Source organism: Sardina pilchardus, chromosome 5 (genome assembly GCF_963854185.1).
Source record: "Sardina pilchardus chromosome 5, fSarPil1.1, whole genome shotgun sequence".
NCBI lineage: Eukaryota > Metazoa > Chordata > Actinopteri > Clupeiformes > Clupeidae > Sardina > Sardina pilchardus.
The window spans coordinates 9,787,358-9,804,010 of record NC_084998.1 but is presented as its reverse complement, the minus strand read 5'-3'; the positions used below and the strand labels follow the sequence as shown (position 1 = coordinate 9,804,010).

General features: G+C 43.4%; 1 protein-coding gene across 1 annotated transcript; it reads left to right on the top strand.

Moving 5' to 3' along the window:
• The first annotated feature begins 12,335 nt into the window (after positions 1-12,335).
• Positions 12,336-16,345, top strand: LOC134079769 (peripherin-2-like). Its single transcript, XM_062535844.1, has 4 exons — positions 12,336-12,485; positions 14,390-14,820; positions 15,331-15,577; positions 16,139-16,345. Exons 1-4 carry the CDS (start codon positions 12,336-12,338, stop codon positions 16,343-16,345), a joined length of 1,035 nt encoding a protein of 344 aa, XP_062391828.1.
• Positions 16,346-16,653: the final 308 nt, after the last annotated feature.

Below are 16,653 nucleotides of genomic sequence, written 5' to 3'. Positions count from 1 at the left end.
CACCTAAGCATGGAATCATAAACAGCCTCGACTCTTACAGTGACTATATCAGAAACGCAACTTTCCTTCACGATTATTGAGATCCAGAACTTACTTTATTCTCATCAAAATCCTTAACATGCCAATTATACAATGCCCTTTTCCCATCTCTGGATACTGACAAAAACTGTATTAAACAGCTCTGTTCTTTTACTGAAACAACACCCACATGTTCAAGTCAGACATCTGAGCCCACCATAACACTAAAACAGCCCAAGGTGTAAATTACTTAGTCATTGTTGATTGTTGATTGTTGATTTGCTTAATCTTCCTGTTTACATTGTTTACATTGTACTGTATGTTGTGTGTGGTGTCTTAAGCTGCTGGGACCTTGAATTTCCCCTTGGGGATCAATAAAGTATCTATCTATCTATCTATCTATCTATTATCTGCATGTAATAATGGAAAGATGTGTAGCATTTTCTGTGTAATTTGTAGTTGTAAAATAAAACATCAACTAATATCTGAAGTTTCTGAATGTCCTGGCCTCATCTATTTTCATGTTGCTGTGTGTTGTGCTTCGGGCTGTTGGGTCTGTATTGGCTTTATTGACAAATGTCCTTCACGCCTTCCTGGACACTGGAAAAATCAGCTCTGTCAGATTCAGAGGGACACCTCTTTGAATAAAACACTTGGAACAACTGCAGCCTTTGTCATTTTGTTGGATCCGTTGGAATAATCAGAGCTCTTTGTTATAGGTCTGCAATATGTCTATGGAAGCGAATCATTTGTTGAATTAAATGATTTATGAAAGATGAATTCCTAGATTTGCCATACAGTATTCATTCAGGTTTTTCCTGTTTTTGGATTTTCCAAAAGATTTTCCATGGTGAAGGTAAGTGGATATTGTTGGTTGAACTCAACGTATTAACATTTGTGACTTTTTAAATCTCTGACAGAACTTTTTTTCAATTAAATATTAATAAGTCAAATCACCTTATTAAATATGAATAATGTTTTATGCTTGTTGCACTAAATGTATCATTGTGGGCACCAACACAAAAAACAAAGGTGATGAATAATTTGAACAGACTGGAATATGTGGTTTTAGTTCCGTTTTAACCATGTAGTGTTGTAAGTAAAATAGCAGTAATATATTAAAACAAATTAAAGCAAGACCAAACCTCTGGAGCCACATTTTTCTTCAATCAGAAAAAAAGCCGTCTAGGCCCGCACAAAGAGGACTTGGGAATTGGGAAACAGCAGTTGCTGGAGAGGTTTCTAACCCCTGTGCATGATCATCCCAAGAGCAAGCGTGCGCCTGCGGAGATGGCCCACCACCAGCCACACCACCACCGTCACCACTCTCACCACCGCCACCATCCACACCACCACCAGCAAGAGCATCACCGCAGAGACTCACACTGGGAGGACGACCCGGAGAATCGTCCGTGAGTAACATTTCACATCTTTACAAATAATGTCATGAAGACTGCACTTTTTCTTTCAGTAATGGCACGGGAAATACCAGGGGGCACCAGTCACAAAACAAAGCCTTTGCATCATATGAGTATACTGTGGTATGACAGGAAGGAGTACATACCTAGTGAAAACACTGAGTCAGTATGTGGCCATATAGATTTTCTTTGAACTGATTGCATAATACAAACCCTCGACTGTAATGATTTTAGTTTTGAATATGTGAAAAGCGACATGCAGAAAATGAGGAGTACAAACTGTTATTAACTTTTCTATGCATTTAGTTATCCACATTCTGACAGTTTTGAGTAGTCAGCAAAACTGCAGAGAGAAGCGCTAAATCAAATGTCTTCAAAAAAACTATTTGCATTTTATTTTGCATAACTAGAATCTCCATATCATAAATCTTGAGAAAATGAACCTCAGTTCGAATCTGACAGACAGTTTGAATCTGAATAATAAGGCTCAAAGTTTGTAGATTTCATATGTCCTTGGCCACTTACGATATATATGTTAGAAAATGAAGATGAACAGAAGTGTTTCATGGCAGTGGTTACTTCAGATGTTTTATTCAGTATTCTTAAAGCTCAGATATCATAGCCAACACTTTTGCATACAGCATTAAGCAATAAGTACACAACACTAAGCAATACACACACAGAGGTCTCTGCGCAGCATGGCTTCAATACTCGCTGAACATAGAGATAATCGTTTGAGTGTGTGTGGTAATGTGGAATGTCAATTTCATCACACTTAAAACAAAACATTAACTTAAGTCAGTCAAAACAAGGGTTAGGGTATGCATTAAGTACGGTAATGTTGTGACAGTCAGTGTAACTTCTCTATTCTCACTGCAGCCATGTGAAATCAGAAGGTGACAGCGTTCACCACCATCATCATGGCCACCACAGCCATGAACACCATCACGATAAACCCCATCATGGATCCTCCGACAGCCCCCATCACCGTCACCACCATCGTCACAAACAGCATCATCGCAGTCAAGAGGTCGCCTCTCATCCTAAAGCTTCAGTCACCTCCTCCAACTCTTCTCTCAGCTCATCAAGTTCATCTGACTCTTCCAGCTCTTCAGATTCCTCCGATTCATCTGGATCATCTTCATCCTCCTCCTCATCCTCCTCCACAAATTCCAGTTCCAGCTCCTCCTCAGGTTCTTCCTCCTCCTCGTCTTCCTCTTCTTCCTCATCATCCACCTCTTCATCCTCCTCTTCCTCCACTTCATCATCCTCACCTTCCAGCTGGTCCTCGGAGAGCAGTCTGAACAATGCAAAAATGTCAAAGAAGAAGAAGAAAAAACAGGGACGAGGACCCAAACACTCACTCTCCTTGACAGATATCACTAGGGGTAAGAGAGGCTTTGATGATGATGACGATGAAGATTCATTGCCTTTACTGGATGATGGGAATGAACACAGGAGGCACAAGAGAAAGTCCTCCAAAATGAAAACGAAAACAAAAAGCATCTTGAAAAACGACAAAGGAAATATGCGAAAGGCTAAGTCCATGGAAGTTCTGTCCCGTAAGCATGGTAAACGAGAGGAGGAGGAGGACGAGACCGACCATGATGAGCATGCGACTCGGAAGAGGAGGGACCAAAACAAGAGGGACCTTATTAAGGAGAAGAGTAAGTTCTCTGCTTTCCTGAATGAGATCACCAGGCAGGTGTTGAGTCCCTCTCGGTTAACTTCTCTTGGAGTCCCCAAGACCCACAGGTCACCTAGTCCCGGCCGGACCTCCAAGTCGCCCTTGTCAGAGTCCAAACCAGGAAGTAGGCCAAGCAGTCGTCCAGTTAGTCGCCCAGAAAGTGTCAGTTCTTTGACATCCAGTGCCCCCACTCATACGAGCAAGCACTCACGGTCTAGCAAGCATCCACGTTCTCGTAAACACTCTCACACCAGCAAGCACTCTCATTCCAGCAAACACCACTCAAAGCCACACCACCATAAGCACCATAAACACAGTGTGAAAGGTCATCGCCAGCACCGACATCACAGTCCAAGCAGCCAAACTGATGCAAGTACCAGCCCCTCGCGCAGTCGTGCTTCCAGCGTGAAGCATGGCCACAAGGGACACAAACATCATCACGGAGGCCACTCGTCAGATGGATCAAGCTCCAGTTCAGAAACAACTTCTCACACGTCGAAACACCATCACTCCCGCTCCTCAACGCCCCACAGCCGCCATCCATCCCGTCACCCTTCCCCTTCTCCATCTCGTCACCATCACCACCATGGACACCATTCCCCTTCCTCCTCCCATCACCATCACCATCACCACCACAGCCATAAGGGCCACCACAGCCCAGGCCAACCCCACCAGCACCACTCTCGTCATGGCTCCCATCACCACTCCCACTCTCATCATCACTCGCCCCGTTCTCACCGCTCCTCCTCTCATTCCCACACAATGACCTACTCTTCCTCTCACCCTGATCTGGAGTCTAACCTGCACGACCATCACAAGTCACACCACAAGCACCCGCATCATCATCATCATCACCATCACGCAGAGTCTGATCAACACCATGTGGAGACTGAAGATGATCACACCCATTCAGGTGACCACTCCCACCATCACCACACCCATTCAGATGATCCCCATCACCACCACAAGCATCACCATGGAGATGAACACCCTCACTCCCCCTCAGGTGATCACCATCATCACCATGAGCATCACCATGGATCTGAACACCATGGTTCCCACTCCAGTGGTCTCGATCATACAGAATCTGAGCACCATCACTCCCATTCAGGTGACCACCATCACCATCACCATCACCCAGAATCTGAGCACCACCACCACCACCATCACCATGGATCTGAACACCATGGCTCCCACTCAGGTGATCTTGATCATACAGAGTCTGAGCATCACTCCCATTCAGGTGATCATCACCAGCATCACCATCATGAGCATCACCATGGACATGAACACCCTCACTCCCCCTCAGGCGATCACCATCACCACCACCATGAGCATCACCATGGATCTGAACACCATGGTTCCCACTCAGGTGGTCTCGACCATACTGAATCTGAGCACCATCACTCCCATTCAGGTGACCACCATCACCACCACCATCACCCAGAATCTGAGCACCACCACCACCACCATCACCATGGATCTGAACACCATGGCTCCCACTCAGGTGATCTTGATCACACAGAGTCTGAGCATCACTCCCATTCAGGTGATCATCACCAGCATCACCACCATGAGCATCACCACGGACATGAACACCCTCACTCCCCCTCAGGCGATCACCATCACCACCACCATGAGCATCACCACGGACATGAACACCCTCACTCCCCCTCAGGCGATCACCATCACCACCACCATGAGCATCACCATGGATCTGAACACCATGGTTCCCACTCAGGTGGTCTCGACCATACAGAATCTGAACACCATCACTCCCATTCAGGTGATCACCACCACCACCATCACCCAGAATCTGAGCACCACCATTCAGGTGATCACCATGGTCACCACCATGAACATCACCATGGATCTGAACACCATGGTTCCCACTCAGGTGATCACCATCATCATCACCATGGATCCGAACACCATCACTCCCATTCAAGTGGTCTCGATCATACTGAATCTGAACACCCTCACTCCCCTTCAGGTGACCACCATCACCACCACCATCACCCAGAATCCGAACACCACCACCATAAGCACCACCATGGATCTGAACACCATCATTCTCACTCCAGTGGTCTCGATCATACAGAATCTGAGCATCATTCCCATTCAGGTGATCACCATGGTCACCACCACCATCACCATGGATCTGAACACCACCACTCCCACTCAAGTGGTCTTGATCACCCAGAATCAGAACACCATTCAGGTGACCATCACCATCACCACCACCATCACCCAGAATCTGAACACCATCACTCCCATTCAGGTGATCACCATGGTCACCACCATGAACATCACCATGGATCTGAACACCACCACTCCCACTCAAGTGGTCTTGATCACCCAGAATCAGAACACCATTCAGGTGAACACCACCATCACCACCACCATCACCCAGAATCTGAACACCCCCATTCAGGTGATCACCATGGTCACCACCATCACCATGGATCTGAACACCATCACTCTCACTCAAGTGATCTCGATCACCCAGAATCTGAACACCATCACTCCCATTCAGGTGATCACCATGGTCACCATGAGCATCATCATGGACATGAACACTCCCATTCCGGTGATCATCACCATCACCACCATCACCATCCTGACTCTGAACATCACCATGGATCTGACCACCATCACTCCCACTCAGGTGACCACCATCACCACCCGCATCACAATCCTGACTCTGAACACCACCACCACCACCATCACCACCAAGATTCTGAATCTCATCCGGAATCTCATCACCATCACCATTCCCACACAGATTCACTCCACCATCACCACCATGAAGGGGACCATCACAGCCCACACAGACACTCACCAAGACACCATTCCCCAAGCCACAGGGCAACATCACCAGGAAGTCGTTCAGGTGTGGAGTTGGAATCACACTCCAGTAAATCCAGCTCCTCAAGAAATACGGCGAGTCCTACGAGCCAAGATGATCAGTCAACATCTACTTATGTGGGTCCCCCACCTGCCTACCAAGTAAGTGATGCATTTAGTCAATAATGTAGTCAGTGCATATTCTGCTATATATTCTCAAGTCAACTGTAAAATGTTTATTTAGGAAATGTGTCTGGATTAATTATGTCTTCATCAGTAATGTGCTCATATGTAAAACTTATGAAAGACACAGTGTGCTGTCATTTCTACCAAGTATGTCTTACTTCTATCAGACGAATCTTCTGTCATGAAAATAAGAAACTATGTGGAGTCTTTAAATAGCAATACAAACACTAAAATTATTAACAATGATACATTTGTATGTGTTTAATTGATTTATTACAGGACAGTGGACCAGAAGTGGAAAAAATAAGGTGAGTCTAGTTGATGGCTAAATAAAATTGTATTGTTTAAGGAGAATTCCGGCCATTTTTCACAAAGATCTGTATTTCTCAAGATTATGTTTTTTCTTCGTACCGACTCCTCGGTGACCTCAAGAATCAGGGATCTATGTGAAACATGTCCATAATTCCCCTTTAAGCATGCTAAAAACAAAAATCAGTGGAACAGAAAACATCCTTTCTTTGTACCAGCTACATATACCAGCCACAAATGTCTCTTCTTATCTTTTCAAAACAGAGCTCTGCAACAGCAGAATGAGGATCTCCACCACACCTTACTCCAGACGGCGGTCCGTATGGAGTGCATGGGGGCCGAGTTCAAAACCGGCCACCAGGTTCTGGAGAGTGAGCTCCAGAGGACCCGAATTGAGCTGAGCAGCCTCATGGACCGGTTCAAGAGGTAAGAATGATCGAGGTGTTGCTCATTTTTGTTCCGTTCCCGTGTAAAAGTCCTTAAATTTAGCAGCCATACCATGCCATAGTTACTGTTATTATATGATTAACTGAGTGATTTATTTGATTGCTTTTCTCATTTTCATTGTTTTTATTTCTCATTAGGTTAGTGCTTAAAATGATTGTTTTATACCGTTTTATTGATAATATTGCTATTCTCCCTATTTTGTAATTGTTCACTGTTAATTTAATTTGTATTGTTATTTATTTGTATGTCGCTTTGGACAAAGGCGTCTGCTAAATAACTATAACTATAACCATAACCATAACAATAGCCATCAACATGGCTGTCTGTGGCTGTGACTCGGCCATTTTTTTTGCTTCATGGACTCTTTGTTTGCTGGTTTTCAGTCTGCATTCCAGCTACTCACACACGCAGGAGAATAATCACCTTCTGGAGAAGCAGCTTCATTGTGTGGTGAGACTCCCTTAATTGGTTATCTTATCAGAGAACAATGCACTCTAAAAAAATGAAAGGTACTTAAATACTTCTTTAAATCTCTGAATGGTTCCATGGAGAGTCAACCATTACATCAGGCGAAAGGTTCTTCACATTGGAAATTGTTCTTCAGATCATAATGGGCTAGGCCTACATGGACATTTCATTATGACATTCATTAAATGGTTCTTTAAAGAACTGTTGCCTTGATGGTTCTTTGAAGCACTGAAGATCGATACTGGCCCCATTATGTTTTAGAATGTAAAGGGCAACCTCAGTTGATACCAGAGTTGAAGATAAATACATAATGCAAGCAAAGATACACTACAAGGTGCGCTACAAGAGGTAGCTTGAACCATTAAATGTCTCACGAGGAGTTTTCTGGCCTGTAAATGTATTACTCATTAGACCACCTCCATCTCACATTTTCTTTTTTTTTCTCTCTCTCTCTCCCTGATGGTCATTAGGCTGAAAATTTGGACGGGGAACGTGATGAGATGAACCGGCGCATCACAGAGCTGACAGAGCAGCTGGCTGTTGCTAAGACGACCATTCACAGCCTGGAGGCTATTAACGTGAGAACTCGATCTCCTCGTGATGAAAAGATCTAGCCACGAAAAAAAAAAAATAACAACAGCAAAAAAACCAAAAGAAATGTGCGCATAATCAGAACAGAGTACGGGAGAGATTTGTGCGTACTGTTGAAATGAAATGAGCTTCGTCTTCCTCCCTTTTCTCGTCCCTGTGGGTGTTTGTCAGGGAGCACAGGACGAATCCACAAGTGATCCAAAGTATACTAAACCATCATACCAAAAATCTCCTGGACAGTTTATCTACTTTTTCCACCAATAATGGAAAAATCTGAGAGAAACAAAAACAGCAGTCTGTGTAAGACTGTTTCAGATTTTCTTTTTTGGTGAATGGACATACAAAATAATTTTCTGTCACACATGTAGATAGACATAATGCCAAATTGTTACTTTACACACACACACACTCACTCACACACACACACATTAATAGTCCCCCGAAACTGTCAGTATATAGTGCTCAGTCTCTGTCAATGTCTGTCAGTGTCTGTCACCTCATTTCATTTCACGGTCGAATCCACCAGGAATATTTGCTCGAGTTTGTGACATGGATGGATTTGGAGAGGTGGTGGTGGTGTCACACAGTTCCTGTAGCCTGATGAGATTATTTTAGTCATCAATTGTCTAGTAATGACTTCTCCCATGTGTATTATGAAAAATGTAGCATACACTGCGTACGCCTACAGTAATTGTCTGGGTGCATTGTGGGCTGTGGAATTACTGATTATTCCTTATTGAACTGTACATTTAGACAATTTAATTAGTTAGACTACCTCTTCATCACCCCCCCATAGGTAACACCCATGTTGCAGGGAGCCATGGAAAAACAATTACAATCAGATGGAGCAGCCAATCAGATCATGCTCCCAGCCGCGCTCCCTCCCGTCCAGTTCATGGACCACAGCCGTTATGACAAGGCTGGAGACGACCTGCCCCTGGGACCTGTTCCAGAGGAAGAGGAATCTGATTGGTCAGAGATGGGAGATGAGGTGCGCGAGTGCGTGCCCATTGGCCACCACGAGGGCGCGGCCATCCTGACCTGGATCAGCAGCCATCAGGGCCGGTGGGTGGAGGGCGACACGGAGAGCGAGTCCGGTGGCGAGGAAACGGTTCACCACTACCAGCCTCGGCCGCTCCAGATCCCCCACCTCCAGTTCACCGTCCACCCGGAGACCCTGCCCATCCCCACGGACGACGTCAGCCCCAGCTCCTTCCAGGCGTCCCACGTCGACACGGAAGACGACGACGACCGTCACTCCCCGCCGTCCCGCAAGTTCGGCTCGCCCATACGCATCCTCTCGGCCAGCATGGAGCAGATCAGCGACGCGGGGCTGGCGCTGCACGAGCTCCAGGGGCACATGAAAGGCAGTGAGGCAGTCATGGACCTCCATGGAGATGCCGCGGAGTACGTCGAGGAGGAGGCCAAGATCGTCCTCAGCTGGAGGGATGGCCACAGGCATGGCATGGTTGGAGGTGGAGGTGGAGGTGGAGGTGGAGGAGGAGGGGGGGTTGGTGGAGGCAGACTGGGCACCCTCCAGGAGGCCGAGAGATTGCTCCACCATTACATCAGCCAGGCACCGTCTGGGGTGGCAGAGGAAGTACTAAATGGGGAGCGAACCAAACTGTGAACCGGGGTACTCCCTGATCGTTTTAGACTGTGGATTATGAGCACATTCAAAAGTCTGATCCATCTGAACAGCAGATGCACACATACTACAGTACATAGGGGGAATTAACGCCATACAAAATCCAGTCAGTTTCACCATTTGAAGCAGCTTAATAGGTAAAATCCACATTTTCAGCCCAGTCCACCATGGAGGGATTGAGAGACTGCCACTTCAGTTTGCAGATATGTAGAGCATAATATGATTGGGCCTCTCCATACATAATCAAAGACGCATCCTTGCAGTCGTTCTCGGCTCTGCACTGGGAGCAGCTTTGAAGTCCTCCAGAGACAACATCAAACAGGAGTGCATCACTTTGATTCAATCGATTGCCCTTGGATACACAGTCCTACTTCGGCCGCTCATGTCGTTTGAGAGGAGATCTTACAGTGAAGTCTCTCGCAGTTTGCCACCGCAGAGAAAACTGTAAGCCAAGATAATGAAGATCTCTCTCTCTCTCTCTCTCTCAGTGGATATACAGTGATGAGAGGAAAGTTTTAAAAAAGTCATCAAATGTACATGTTGTATGTAGTTGTAACTTTAGCTTCTTGAAGATCTGATTCCCACCGAAATATAAATGTGAATAACATAGTTTGAGTAAAATATTTATAGTGAATACTGAAGAGTATTCAGATCAAGATACGTTAAATGTACAAGAGCTGAGCAGAACATTAGTCTTTTTGAAGATTGTGAAATAGTTCATAAAGCCCTTATTCCTTTTACAAAAACACCCGCCTGGCTACAGCAATTGTCAACTTAGTTGTAACTACTATACAGAGGTGTGCACAGTTGGGGGGTAGAGAGTGTCATCTTCTTTTATCAAAGAAAATGTGAGAATTGACTGATGTGATTGATATTGATTCACATGAGTATGTAATACACGTATTGTGTTAACCTCAGAGAGTAAGTTTGCGCTTGTAAATGGTTGTATATGTCCTTGTATTTGATTTGTGTTTTGAGTAGAACATACATGCACTGTTAAGTATTTCCATAAAAGCCTATACCCATTAACATTATAGTGATCTAGCAATAAAAGTGAACTCCCAGTATACCATGGGATCTATATGGATATGTGATATTAGGGAATGAATGTAATTTAGAAATGAGTGAAAATATAGCTATAACTTCAATATGTAATTATTCTGTTTTCATTTTAAAAGTTAGAACTAGAAAATGTGGAAATATCTTTTGAAAGAGTCCACTTTGCTTCCCTTTATAGCCACCTTAGCAATAAAGGTAAACTATATATTGTTTGCTTTTAGTCAGTCTGAAGAGGGCTGTCTTAAACACTGAGTTCTTGATAAAACGAGAACCTTGTGTTCCCAAACCAAGTGCTGCTGCTGTTTATGTTATAAGGCAGAACACTGTGCAATGACATAATTTCCTGCTTCTTTCTTCCTCACTTCCTTTCTATTCCCTGACCAGTCATCTTCAGTAGCCATGTGGACATGTTCATGGACATGTGTTGAAATATAAACTATTGTCTTCTTGACAAAACTGTGAAAAGGTTTGAAGGGAGATCCACTGTTCTTTATTGTACATGATCCTGTGTTCATTCTGTGCTTGTATGTTATTAGTTGTCCCAGAAACCTGTCTGTATAATAATGAACTACTGTGTGTCATTGCTGCATATTACGTGTACTGTAAGCATCAATAAAACAAGATGAAATATGTCTGAATTCAATCATTTTGGTTGCCAAAAAAAATGGCTTCAAATCCGTTATCATTCACACACACTAGAGACCACAGACTGTATACAACACAATCTGTTAACTCACTCTAATGAGCTCGTTACTACGGCTTTACAGGATTATCCTCACTTTCACTCTCGTGTTCACAGTCACCACTATACTCTCCCTCTGTCTCCTTCTCTCTCGCTCGACCCTACCATTTTATGTTTCATTAATTGACACATTATGAAAGATTGGGTATTTGGGTATTTTCAGACACAACCAGAAGACCATAGATGTGGTAATAAGAAGTGGTACTCGGGTTTGTATGCAGGGAACTTGCAACTTTATGATTTATAAATCCTTTTCCTAAATACACATCGGAGGCAGGTCCTCCATTTCTGAAAATGAGCATCTTCTTTGTTCACTCTTCCTACTACTTTGTCTTGGCACCTTTGCTTGTCTGATGGTCAAACTCACGGCCTCCTCCTTTACTTCAGAGGTGGACGAGCTTAGTTTGCTGAGCAGACAGTGGCCTGGATTCCCATTGGAAAGGGGCGTTTAATAGGATAGGTAAAGGATTAGAGGTAAGATGCCCTGCAAGTCCTGCAGCTTTGGCCCAATCCAGTGTGTCTCACCCAAGCATGGGCACAGAGATGCAAGGGTAACACACTCCGGGCCGAGGGGCTTCACTTCCGTGTTTTTGGCAAGTGCTCAGGGGATTCACCAAGCGGATTGTGGAATATCATCAAGAGTGGAGTCCGGATTTAAAGAAGGAAAAAATTCCAGGAAGAAAGAGGGGGCCTACTTTTTTTCCGGCATTTTTTCCTCCAGCTTGTAGGATAATTAATTTTGGCCAATTGGAGGAATCAAAGCCAATAAATTAAGTTGAAACTTTTTTTTGCCTTCACTACTGGACAGACGTGCATCCACCCAGTCCTTCGTCTACTGTCCTCTACTGGGTCGTCTAATCGTCTCTCCTTTAAATTCTCCTCTACGGGACAACCTCTTACGAGGAGGCCTCCAAAATGGTGTTGATGCCGATGAAGTTCACCTTCCAGAAGAGGGTGAAGCTAGCCCAGAGCCTATGGCTGCTCTCCTGGGCAGCCACGATGGCAGGATCGATCACCTTCTTCCTGGGCTGTTTCCTCAAAATTGAATTACGCAAAAGGGCTGAGGTAGCATATAAATTCTAAGGTTTACTTTTTGGCCATTAATGGCAATGGTGGATGATATCTTTTAATTATTATCTAGGTCATTTTGATATCTGAATATAAGTATTTAACATTCATTCATTATGATTGCAATTGTGATTGTGATTACCGAGAGCATGAGGTATATTATGCTAAATGATATCATTACATCATCCGTTGTTCTTCTGTGATTTATCCTCATGAAATTGTGTCTTTTTAGGTGGAGTTCAAGAATGTGCAATATTACTTTAATATCAGGGTTTGAAAAGTCAATATAACTGTCAAGTGGATGATGTGAAAACATAAAGAACGTAATATGGGCCATTGAAATGAACCGTCGTGAATATAAATATTGTTTAAGCTGTTAATGAGATTATGGTGGAGCTGTCATACTGGGACAGGTGTATTATAATCAGCCTGGATATGAAGCCCACATAGAGGCCTAGACGAATTGAGCCCGCACAGAGGACGTTATATTTAGATTTGTTTAAATAGTGGTTGGCAAGTCATAAAAAAACCATCTTCAGCAATAGTTGCAAGTTTATGCACAATCTAAAGATATTTGAAGTCATTCTTTTTGGAAAAAAAAGAAAGAAAAAAAAAGGAAATTATGTTATGTCAGAGTCCATTTCATTATGATAAAGAAACACTAAAATACTAAACAGGAAGTCATCCAGGACTGCATTAGGCTTTGTTACCAACAGACAAAAATGTAAACTCTGTGAACATACAAACCAGCCAAGCTTCATTGGAGAAGGGCATCCATGTTTGTTACATGCACAGACCACTCATGAGGTTCTTATTCTCTGAAGTTCAAAGAGGGCTTTGCTGATGTTCTGTCTGACAGAGGACAACAACAAATGCTAATGTTGCTCTAGATTTGATCAATTTGAGGATAACTGATAATTGTCTATCAGTTTTCTTACTACATTATGGACGTAACTTTAATGGAAGTCATTGAAAAGCAGCTATACTTTGACAGAATGACATTTCATGAAAGAACATGGCATTTTTCTCCCCAAAACCATCTTACGCAAAACCATAGGGGGAAAAAACGACAGAAGCAAAACCTCTTATAATGATACCCACTGTGATAAATAATCAGATATGCATCGACAGAATGAGATATTTGCATCGGATACTCCTATGGAAAAACATATTAATGATAAGTTATGGCAAACTGCACTTGATAAGTAAGAAAATGTCTCTTATGGATGGCATATGCAACATAGTGTACATCCCTTGTAACCTTCTTAGGCTCAGAGGTCCTGCAGCAGGCCTGATGAACCTCGTGGTAGTACTCATTAAAGCCCATAGATGGAGTGCCTGGTTGCTAATGCCAAGGCTTCTGTATTCCATGTTCTGTTTGTATATAACTGTGTTGTTTATATGTAGTAAAAATTGTCCTTTAAACTAATGTAAACAGTTGAATATAAATAAGTACATGAGGGAAATGATATGCTCTCTAGCCACTTTATTCCTACTCCGCAGTCCCTTAATTTCTTTTTTTTTTTTTTTTACCACGAACGTGAACATGATTTTTGTTAATGTTTTGTGTTCAGTGATTATTTGAGATGTCATTGGAAAAGCCACCTAGACAATGCATCTGAAAGAGCAACCATAGTTCTGTTGAAGCATGGAAGGATTAGCTAGCATACCAATCCATCCTGCTAGTAGCCTACACAAACAGATGCTCAGCATCCTTAGGCTAAAGGTGTTTATAAAAGTGTATGTGTAAAAAGTAATAAAAAGCCTGAAGCCCACTGTTGTTACAACAAAGGTAGCTACATATTCCATTGTCACAAAATTGAGTTGACACTAGATTTAGGATTTATTATTTCTTGCCTGTAGACATGACCCAGTAAATTGTTGGTGCTCCCTATCTGCAGGTAATGGAAACCACAACCATTTACATCGTACCTCACACCCTTATGGTGGTGGGCCTTGGCGGTCTGGGTGTAAACTACTTCGCCGGGCGAATCTGTCAGGATGCCCTGGACCCGAGTCGTTTCCCGGCGTGGAAGACCTTCCTGAAGCCCTACTACGGTGTTTCCCTCTTCGTCGCCGCTCTCATGTTCGTGGCGATGCTCTTGAGTTTCATCATGAAGGGCTCGCTGGAGTCGTCCCTGAAGGTCGGCCTTAGGAACGGCATCCGATTCTACAAGGACACGGATACACCTGGCCGCTGTTTCCAGAAGCAGACAATCGACCACCTACAAATGGATTTCGAATGCTGTGGCAACGACGACTACAGGGATTGGTTCGAGGTGCAGTGGATCAGTAATCGTTACCTGGACTTCAGCACCAAGGATGTCAAAGAGTGAGTGATAATGGTGCTGAAATAGGAAGTGTGGAAGAAGTAAGACAGGCATACAAGGGTGTACATGGGCAAACAGGCAATGTAACAGTCAATTGTGCACTATAACAGTCATATGCAATAGAAGCTGTAACGGAGTTAGACCCACAGCATATGCAGCCATTCATATTCCTGAGCACATGCCATCCACCCATCACATACAAAAAAAAAAATTAAAAGATCAAATCATGAGAAAAATCATATCCATCGCTGGCTTATGTGTATGCAATGTGATGGTTCCAACTGAAATAGGCCTTAAAAAGCACACATGCAATGATTACTTCTACTGGAGTATTTGTTAACAATATTTGGAATATGGAGAATTTCAGGAATGGTTGGAAAATCACTCATTCAAGATTACACACTGGGATAATTAATACCATACCATACTTAAAAGTAATACCACACCAACATCTACAGATCAAACAAAATGCCAATTCATCTTCTCAACCCATTCAATCTCTTCCCTGGCAGCCGCATCAAAAGCAACGTGGATGGACGTTACCTGATCGACGGAGTGCCCTTCAGCTGCTGCAACCCCAGCTCCCCTCGACCGTGCATCCACTCCCAATTGACCAACAACACTGCCCACTACAACTACGAGTACCAGACGGAGGAGCTCAACATCTACCTCCGTGGGTGCAGGGAGGCCCTGGTGGGCTACTACGGGGGCCTGATGAACACCATCGGAGCAGTTGTGCTCTCTGTCCTTCTGGTTCAGGTAAGAGTAGAGAACAAACAGAGTAAATTGTGGTAGAGTGACCATGGATAAGAATTCATGTTTTGATTCATGTTCTGGAAAGGAGATTTTTTGTTGGATGTGCTCATCAGAGGATAAGACATAGTGCGAAAACCCCCTCTCCAGATGAAATGCAGAAATAAGGAATGTTTTATGATTAAGCAATTAGATGAGTCAAGCAAAAGTTTGTCAAACATAACTTTTGACACAGTATCTTCTAAGGGGTTATATCATTTTTTTCAAGCAATGAAGGAGTAATTCAGATGTGTTCATTTTAGATGTACAACTTCGTGAGACTTCTAAGTAGTGAATAAACATCAAGGCTGCATTGTAGAGTAGACCCTTTCTGAACAATACAAAAAGTAAACAAATTAATGCATGTACAGTTTTGTAAGGTTACTCAGTGCGTTTGTAAGTTAGTTGTGAGTTTAAAAAAACAAAACAAAACAAAAGTAAATGTGAATCTTTCATCAACAAAGACCTGACCTCTAATTATCATAACATGACATCATCTCTCTTCCATATATATCTTATCCTATGCAGGGCTCAGTCCTGGCCAGTCTCAGGTTCCTGCAGACATCCTTGGACGCCCTGGAGGGTGAGGAGAACGCAGAGGCCGAATCAGAGGGGTACCTCCTGGAGAAGAGCGTGAAGGAGACAGTGATGGAGGTTTTGGAGCCTGTGCTCAAATTCCTTCCCATGAACCAGGTGTCTGATGGTGATGGTGAAGAAGGGTCTACGCCTGCCTGAGACACAAGATGGCCGTCATCTGTTATGTTTCAATAGTGGAAGTGAAGATGTGATACCCTAATGAATATTTTAATTGGTACTGGTAAATTGAAATGCAACAACCTCCTGATGCCACTTAACCTAAGTGAGCATTCCTGTCTGGAACGAAGGTGCTGTACAGTATGCCCAACATATACTGTCTTCAGTGGAGTCTGAGTAAAATGTTGACTATTTCCCCATAAAGTAATTTCATTTCAATGGTGAAATAAAACAAAAATTAATGTTGAAACCTTTTATACGCAGTTCATTACCTACCTTCATATGCAGTT

What these genes read in the sequence shown, in the direction of transcription:
- LOC134079769 (XM_062535844.1), top strand. Translation starts at nt 12,336, where the DNA reads ATGGTGTTGATGCCGATGAAGTTCACCTTCCAGAAGAGGGTGAAGCTA. An exon ending in AGCACCAAGGATGTCAAAGA is followed by an intron (nt 14,821 to 15,330) that starts GTGAGTGATAAT and finishes CTTCCCTGGCAG; the next exon opens with CCGCATCAAAAGCAACGTGG. An exon ending in TCTCTGTCCTTCTGGTTCAG is followed by an intron (nt 15,578 to 16,138) that starts GTAAGAGTAGAG and finishes TATCCTATGCAG; the next exon opens with GGCTCAGTCCTGGCCAGTCT.